This window comes from Ursus americanus, chromosome 3, assembly GCF_024610735.1.
Source record: "Ursus americanus isolate L20-20 chromosome 3, mUrsAme1.1.p, whole genome shotgun sequence".
Taxonomy (NCBI): domain Eukaryota; kingdom Metazoa; phylum Chordata; class Mammalia; order Carnivora; family Ursidae; genus Ursus; species Ursus americanus.
In genome coordinates this window covers 88,733,825-88,742,900 of record NC_142129.1, presented here as the reverse complement: position 1 = coordinate 88,742,900, position 9,076 = coordinate 88,733,825, and the positions used below count along the sequence as shown (strand labels likewise).

General features: G+C 42.8%; 1 protein-coding gene across 4 annotated transcripts in view; it reads left to right on the top strand.

The window, feature by feature from the left end:
• The first annotated feature begins 639 nt into the window (after positions 1-639).
• Positions 640-9,076, top strand: part of AMPH (amphiphysin) — a 211,229-nt gene continuing 202,792 nt past the window's right edge. For 3 of the 4 annotated variants that reach the window (XM_045793492.2, XM_045793493.2, XM_045793491.2), the window contains exon 1: positions 642-786. In XM_045793492.2, coding sequence (XP_045649448.2) covers positions 718-786 — 69 coding nt within the window. In that variant the 5' untranslated portion in view covers positions 642-717. Of the gene's footprint in view, positions 787-9,076 lie in introns of all 4 variants that reach the window. The other variant, XM_087861200.1, reaches the window with a different exon arrangement.

Genomic DNA, 9,076 nt, shown 5'->3' with positions numbered 1-9,076 from the left:
TCGTTTTAAAGTTTGAGCAAGTGTGCGCATTGGTTCCCTCTTTACTGCAGCTCTAACCCCTGAACTGACTTGGTTTCCCAGCCTGCTTTCCTCCTTGGGCTGTGAGTCTCCTGTGGGCAGGCCCTAAGCCCGGCTTTCTGGAATACACAGATGGGGAGGGGTGCACTCTCTGGCCGAGGCCCCCCCCCCCACGTCAGAGCACCTCCATTACTGGCTTCCCCATTCCCACCCCCTCTCATCCCCTGACTCTTTTTTTTGGCTGGAAAGAATGGGGCCGCTCTCAGCTCCCCCTATACAAACTCCCCCCTGAAAGAACCCCGGGGCCGCCTCGGGGCCCTGGGACTGCTGCTTGGCGTCGCCCCCTTTCTCCTCCCAACCTCCTCTTCCACCACTGTGGGCACTCCCTGGGGATTTTGACTTCTGGATCCTTCCCTCTTTTTTTCTCGCCGCCCCGCCCCGTTCCGCCGCCAGGCCCCGCGCGTCCCGCCTCCGCTCTGTCGCTTTAAGCCGGTCCCGGCGCTGCGCCCCTCCCTCACCCCTCCTGGCGCTCCTCCGCCGCTCCTCGCCGCCCCTCCCGCTCCTCCTGCTCCTGCTCCTCCTCCTCCTCCTCCTCCTCCTCGCCCGCTCCTCCTCCACCTCCTCCTCCTCTCCCGCTAGTCCTCGCCGCCGCCGGCCCGCCGCCTGCTCCGCTCCTCGCAGCCTCCGGGACCCGCAGCCATGGCCGACATCAAGACGGGCATCTTCGCCAAGAACGTGCAGAAGCGACTCAACCGCGCGCAGGAAAAGGTCAGGGCGGGCGGCGGGCGGCGAGGCAGGTGGCGGGGACGCGGCGGCGAGGGCCGAGCGGGCTGCGGGAGCGGCCGAGGCCGGGCCGGGGCCGGGGGCGCGGGGACGCCTTGCCCGGCGCCGCGGCGACTGCGGCGAGGCGGCCGCGGACGGGGAGGCGGGAGCGCCGGGGCGCGCGGTCCGCCCGAGTCTCCCCGCGCTCTCGCCCTCCGCACGGCCGGCCGCTCTCCGCGCACTCCCCGCTCTCCCGGGCGGGTGCGGGCGCGGGCGCGAGCGGTGGCAGGTGCGGCGGCTCGCCGGCTGCCTGCCCCGGAGCCCAGCGCATCTCCCTGCCCGCGGCGCCCGCTCCCCGCTGGCCCGCAGGTTCGGGAGATTGCGGCAGCGGTCCTCCCTCCGGGGGGGTTTCCTGGGGACCTGAGTGCAGCAGAAACGACTGGGGTAGCGCAGAAGCTACTCTCAAAACCTGGAGGGATCGATAGGGCTCATCACGGAAAACCAATGGCTTTAATATAGTGCTGTCGAGTGAATCCTGGAGTTCAAAAATCGAGATCTAGAGACACACTTCTTTTCTTTTTCTGTTCTCTTTTTTCGGGTCTTTCTCAGTGTGTGTTCCTTTTGACGCCTGTGTCCTCTGGAAGGTCAAAAATAAATATGACCCGAACCTAACAGTTCTTCTATGCACATTTCTGCACAAAGGAGGGCGTTTTATTGCATTAAAAAAAGGTCCGTATTGCACGTACAGGTTGGGTTTCCTAGTGTTTTACAAGCTCCCTAGCAAATTGGCACCTCAGTTTATTTTTCTGCCCCAGAGCTGGGCACAGATGCACCCCAGGTTTACACCAAGCACAGCCTTGAGCAGCTGAGGTCTTGTACCAGACTTTGGGCTCACCTGACGGCTGCTTGTCATCAAGACCTTGCCAGCACTGAGGTCTTCATTTGTGTCTCCAGTGAAAGGACATTCATATTGTAGCTTAAGCATTGTACTTGAAAATGAACACCGGCTCATTGAGCCCCATGGTTTGTATCCGCTGAACTGTATTCTCTTTCATGTGGCAGTATTTTCCGTCTCTGGGATTCTGGGTATTTAGTGTTTTCCTCTTTTACTGGAAGTCAGATTTGCCGCGTTGCTCAAAACGACAGAGAATTTCCCTCTTCTGACCCTGGCTCAGGCTGCTCCCCAGTTCCCACCGACCTCGAGGAACTGAGCAGAAGGGGGCACTGATCCCTTTACGGAAGATCCCCAGGTCCAGAGGCTCTGTGGCTGCCTCCAGTCCCTCCCTCCCCACATGCACCCTCTCGATGCAGTAAGAGGATTGTATTTCTTTTAATATCTACCCAAGCTCATCCTCAACTAACGTGAACCTCCTCTTGCCACTCCTTCAAGCGGCTGAATTAGCATGGCTTCCTGCCCTCTTCCAGTCCCTGCTTACTGGTCTAGAAAGTAGCTAGGATCCTCCGGCTTCCCTGCCAGGTGTTGTCATCATTTTTCCATTTTTCCTTTTACCCACTTGTAGGTATTCCTCCCACCCCCTCCACTTCCAGGTAATTACTTGAATCTTTGGTCTGAAGCTATTTATTGAATCCACTTCCCATCTGTGAAGGAATTTAGTGATATAGTCTGCCTTTTCACATATTAAATTATTTCTTAATCTAGGTCACCAGCTGTCAATATGCCAAAAATAAATGAAAAGAAAATGTAATCTGTCTTACAGAGCGTTCAAGCCCTTATGAATTGTTGAAAACTCACTTTGTCATTACTAAGGTCAGGTGTATATTACCATTGCAGTTGAGAATGGTGGTTACTTTTCCACGGGAGTGGAGGTCTAAGGGAGGCTTGCATAAGGCTTCACGTCTCCTATTTTCTTCCCTGGGGAGAGTTGCTGATGGAGAGTGCCTGCTGCAGTACGTTGAGGGGCTTAAGACACTGAAAGGCTGAGAATATGGGTTCTACCGGTGGATACCTTCTGCCCCTTTCCTGAGCCTGTGCAGCACAAGGAAAGGGCATGTGGGAATTCAGGTGAGGTAGCCCAGCCAAGCTACTGGAGCTAAACAGTAGAAGCTCCTGGAGAGTGGAAACCGCAGACAGTTGCTGTTGCAGGCATTAGACATCTCCCCCAGTGATTCCTTCTGTTTATATCTTTGGACGGTTCCTCTTCTCTGATGCACAGATGCTTTTTTGCAATATCTGTATGCCACATGTGTTCTTGAGACCTCGGCTCATTTTTACAACCAAATTTTCTCAAAAGAGACTCTCCTCCCATGACTTTCTCGTCATCTGTGCTACACCTAACAGCTGCATGCATTTTAGCTCCAAATTCATGACTGAAGCTATTCTCAGAGGGGTCTTATAGTTTTTTTAATGAATTTAAAATACATTTGGTTCTTACTGAAGGTCTGTGAAGGTTCAGTGGAGAAAGAGGGAACAATATATAAGCAAGAAAAAAAAAACTAGTAATAAATTAGGACAATCATAATTCTACTACCCAGAAATTTCACTATCATTTGATGGGTATTCTAGTGAATGTTTTCCCATATGTACATATATATATTAATACAACAAAAACAGGCTCGTGCCTTTAGTTTTGTAACCTGTTAATTTCATAATAATCATGTTACATGATTGTTAATAATCATGAACATTCTTGAATATGTACATATTTTCCGTCAGCAATTTAAATGACCGAACAGTATTGGAATGCATGGATTTTAATGAATCTCCTAATTTTGAACATTCAGTTTCCAGTGTTTCTGTATATAAATACAAATCCACGTGAAAACTTGTAGGGAAAATGGTTGCACATAGTAGGGAAAATGTTTGCATACACCCTGAAGTATTTCCTTAGATAAATTCCTAGAAGTATTTGTCAAAGGTATGTTTATTTTTATTATAGCTAGATTGCCTTTCAGAATGGTTGTATCCATTAACATTCTCGCCAGGGGTACATGAAACACTTGCCAACACTGGGTAATAAAATTTAAAATGGTCTTTAGCTATGTCATTGGAAAAAAATTAGTTCCTACTTATTTCATTTGTTTGATTATTAAAAACCAAACATTTTATATTCCTTTTTTTTTTTCATTTATAAATTGTGTGTTTATATTTTTGCCCGTTTTGTGTAACTTCTCCCTGTTCTGTGTAAGGGCAAAAAGTATTCTAAAGGTTACAAATACAGTTTCTTCCTCTTCTATTTACTTTTTAATATTTGGATGATTTTTTTTCCTGCCATAGAGAATGTTTATGTTTATATTATGTCTATGTTTTATGTATATCTGCTTAAATCTATCAGTTGGCTTTGTGTGGCTTCTCTCTTGGGTGTTGAATTAATCGGGGCCCTGCCACTTGTAAATACCAGAAAACTCAATTCAAACTGGTTTAAGGATAAAGAGGAATATAATTACTAAAATTAAAAATATGGCTCTTGCACATATAATTCTAAATGAGATTTTTAACATGTAAATATATATATTTGTATTAAACTATAAATGTTCTTAGACCTATGTGCATATATAAATATATGCATATGTGTATGATATATATTAACTCATTTGATTCTATGAGGTAGGTGCTATTACTATCCCATTTTAAAGATGAGGAAGGCATTAAGTGACATGCCCAAGGCTGCACAGTTAGTAACAGGGGTGAAGTTTGAACCCAAGCATTCCAGTGTTTTCCCATTACATGATACTGCCTCTTATAATTAATGGAAAAGTCTGGGGTAGACAAACCTCTGACCTGTTGGAACTTGGGGTTTAACCACAGACATTAGGGCTCACATGCCTTCATCTCTGCTGTTCATTCTGTCAGCTTCATTTTGGGCAAGTTTTTCTCCCTTGGTGGCAAGATGGCCATCAGCAGCTCTAGACAAGAGCATCTTTTTCCTTCAACATTTACAGAGAACTCAGTATAGTTCTTATTGGCCTACCCTGGGCCTTGTGCTTCTCTCTGGGAGGAAAAAAAATCTCTCTGGCCAAGGACCAGGACCATGGGTTGGATTGGGCCTGAATCATAAACTACTACTGAAGCTGGGATGGAGAAGTTCCCCCTGGACTGCTGGTGAAGGAAGGAAACTCAGAGTATAGAGGGGGAATGAATGCTGCTCTGATAAAATAAAAAGTATCCACTGAGGGTGTCTGGTTAGCTCAGTCAGTTAAGCCTCTGACTGTGGCTCAGGTCATGATCTCAGGGTGGTGAGACTGAGCCCCACTGCGGCTCCACGCTCAGCGGGGAGTCTGCTTGTCCCTCTCCTCTCCCTTTGCCCCCCCCCAAATAAATAAATAAAATCTTAAAACCAAGTATCCACTGAGGTATACTTAAAAGGCGTTATCTGTCCCATGTTTATATAAATAATCCTATATTTAATAATTTATAATTTAACATTTGTTTAAAAATTTCCTACCAAATTAACTTATGCAGTTTAAAAAATCAAACATAATAAAATAATGTAATGTAAAGGGCTTGTTATAAAAAGTAGTAGGCCCCTGTCCCCTGCTGTCAACCTCTAGTCTTGTTTCCTCAGAGGTAGCTATTACTAACCACAACATCTCTGTAAAATATGTTTATATAACTACTTATTGATCCGTCTTTTCATATTTGGTGAAGCTAGGTAAAGATTTAGCTGTCTTACGTTCATCTCTTCTACATCCTCTAGTCATATATTACAGCAAAAACCGTAAGCTGAGGATTATATTTTTAAAAACTAAAGTATAATTTTTATTGGATAAATTATAAAAGTCTTAAGTATTCCACTTTGTGACTTTTTATATGTTTTGCATATCTGCATAGTTATCACCCAGATCAAGTTATGGAACATTTCTGTCATACCAGATACCCCATCATCCCTCATGCTTCTCCTGTTTTTTTTTTTTTTTTTTGTCTTTTAGAATTCCTTTAATTTAAATTCCTTTACTGGCATTTCCTTAATAAGCATCTTTCCATGTACTAACTGGTAACTTTGATATCTTCTTTTGTGAACTCCGTTAAAGTCTTTTGCCTATGTTTTTATTTGGGTTCCTTGTCATTTTATTATTGAAGAACTTATTTAAATATTCAGGATATGAATCTTGTAAAATAGACATTTTGCGAATACTTTCTTTCAGAAAGTGATTTGTCTTTTTGCTTTCTTAATGGTGTCATTGGATAAACTGAAGTTTCAGATTTTTATGAAGTTTTATCTGAGGATTAAGTTTTTCATTCAGCTTTCTGTTTTTCCTGGAATTAATAATTGCTCTTCATTATTTGCTTATTTTTCTATGAACTATTTAGAATTATTTGTTCTTACCTCATCAGATCTTTCAGTGTCTATCAATATTATTATCAAAGGCTCACTATATAAGATAATGTAATTGTTCTGTTTTCTTCACCCGAAGGACCCCCCTGTATCCCCTTTGGGGGCCTCTGCCCTTCTGCTGTAATCTGGGATGATATTCTTTATAGGCTTGCTATATAACTGTTATCCTTTGTCTTTCCTTGTCAGTGTTGGGGTCAAGGAAGGGACTTGAAGGTTCGTCTATTCTATATTCCCAGGCTTTCAAATAGTCCTCTTTCATCAATGTTATGCTTCATCCTCACCCATGCAGTACTTAGTTGCATTGGGGTCTAAGCCTGAGTGTGTTTGTGTGTGTGACTGTGCAGTGAGAATTGGCTGCTTTTTCACTGGTTGCTCTGTACAGGTACTTTTTTTTTTTTTAATTTAATTTAATTTTTTTAACCTTTCTCTGTTTTCCTGAGTTGTTTCCATTCTTCCCTCCTTATTTCTGCTTCCTTAAAATGTATTAACATGTATTAAACTCTGATCCACTAAAGATGCCTCCCCTGTGTTTGTCATTGTATGTTCATACCTTCTTTATTTCTTTACTATAATTTTAGTTGGGTTTTGGGTTGAGATGGAAATAAACACAGTCTATCTATTTATCCATAAACCATTTTACTAAATACGTAATCCCTCTATAATTTATATTTTTGTCCATCTTCTTCCTTCTGTGAAATCCAGTGGCATTTATTTGGTCTTAACCATCCTTGACTTCTGTGCAGAATTTAAATTGGTGGAGAACTTGAAGCATTTTGAAACATTTAAATGTTTTTTTAACATGACTCTTGTGAGCAAAGAAACTTTTGATATGTTACAATATGAATCTCTTTAGGCATTTGTTTCTTTGCTTGTGTTTTGTTTTAATAAGGGAATTTTTTAAAAAGATTTTTTATTTATTTTAGAGAGAGTGTGTATGTGTGGGGGTGGGGGTGGGCAGCGGGAGAAGGAGAGAGAATCTTAAGCAGACTTTGGGCTGAGTGCAGAGTTGGACTTGGGGCTCAGTCTCATGATCCCAATATCACGACCTGAGTCAAAACCAAGAGTCAGCCATTTAATTGCCTGTGCCCCCCAGGTGCTGTAGACTATTTAAATTCTAAGGAAGTGTCCAGTTTGATATTCTTTGTGCCAGTTCATCTGTTCCAAGTGAAAACTACATAAACCTTAGATGCAATTTTTTTCATGTATTATATCTTCCTAACTAACTTGAGTATGCTTGGGACACGGACTAGATGTCTTGTGAATTGTACGTATTCGCTGATGATGCATCGATTTGACTTTCTGTGTTCTTGCTTGTTTATATCGCACCCCTGCAAAGCATCCTTCCACATTATTCTTTCTCTGTCTTCTGTGAATTATTATTTTGTGTCATTTTCTATGTCATTTTGTAAAGGTAGTACATCGAATAAATTATTCTTACAGGTTCTGTACATGGTAAGAAATGAAACAATATTAGGTTGAACTGAGCTGACTTGTCATTTTTATAAGTCAAACAGTCAGATATTGGTAGAGTCATGTTTCAACCCAATGTTGATTGTGTGATATAGCAAGAAAAACAATGTTGTTTCCTCCCATATACCTAATTATGTGACGCTTGTGGGTCTTTAAAAAGAAAATTATTGCCTTGCTGATGCCTGCAGTTAGGTTTGTGCTCAAAGAGAAACATGTGGATGGTGTTTCTGTGTGCATGTGCTGTGTGCATGTGTGTATTTATGTCATGTATGTTGTATATAAATAGAATAGGAGAAGGAAGACCTTGCTGTGTCCAGGAGAGTCTTTCCATGGGACCCAGGGCCCCGTCCATAGAAGAGTATCTTTTATGACCACATTTACATCTGAAGACACTTTGAAGACAGAGTTGCTGAGGCAATCCAGGGTTTCCTCTTTCAAGGTCATCTGAAGACTTTTTTTTTTTTTTTTTTAAGATTTTATTTGTTTGAGAGAGAGAGCGTGCACAAGCCGGGGGGAGGGGCAGAGGCAGAAGTAGACTCCCCTTTGAGCAGAGAGCCTGATGCAGGACTTGATCCAAAGGTATCATGACCTGAGCGGAAGACAGACGCTTAACTGACTGAGCCACCCAGGTGCCCCTGAAGACTTCCTTGTTGCCTGCTTTTACATTGTACAAGTTTATGCCTTCCCTTCTACTAAGATCATTTTCTCTCAGTGTATTAAAAACTTCCAAATTAAAAGTGACACAAGAATATTCTTGATAGAGGAAGGCTTCCTTCTTTCATTAAAAAAAAAATACTTAAATGCCCAGGAATCAATACAGTAGGGAATCAAAACTCAGATTTTAACACTAGTGAAATTACCATTCTCCTTTACAGGATAGCATATTGTATGCATGGTGTATTTATATATGAGATTCATAAATCATACTCTAGAAGTCAACTTTGTGGACCAATACAACTTAAAATACCTGAAATACTTGTATTTCAAATACCTTAAAATACCTGAAATACTTGTATTTCAATACAATACAATACAAATAATATGGCCCAATTTACTTGGGATATAAAACGAGGTACCGTTTCTTTGAATATTCAAAGTAAATGATTTCAACACCCCATCCAATGTATGGTAAGAATCTCTTACTTCCCTTTGGGGTTCCTGTATTATGATAAGTTCAGCAACCCTATAAGGCGTTCCCTCTCTCTAAAGGAGTCAGTGGTTTTTACTCTGGCCTTATGGAAAATGGTCCCAAAACGGTGTCTAGCATTCACGTGTCATTCTTGTCCTGTGGGGAGCACTGTAGGGATCAAGGAACGCAGTACCCTCACTATTGGCTCCCATAGTAAAGGCAGGGGCAGGAAGCCTTTCTCTCTAGGTTATCCTCAACTATGGTCACTCTGTGCTGCAGCATGCCTGAGCTCCAACTGTATGCGGTCTTTATCCATGGGTTTATCATTTCCAAATACATCTGCACGTACACACACAAAGCTCCCCTGTCCCAAGATTTCCCATGATGCCAGGGTTCCTAAGTT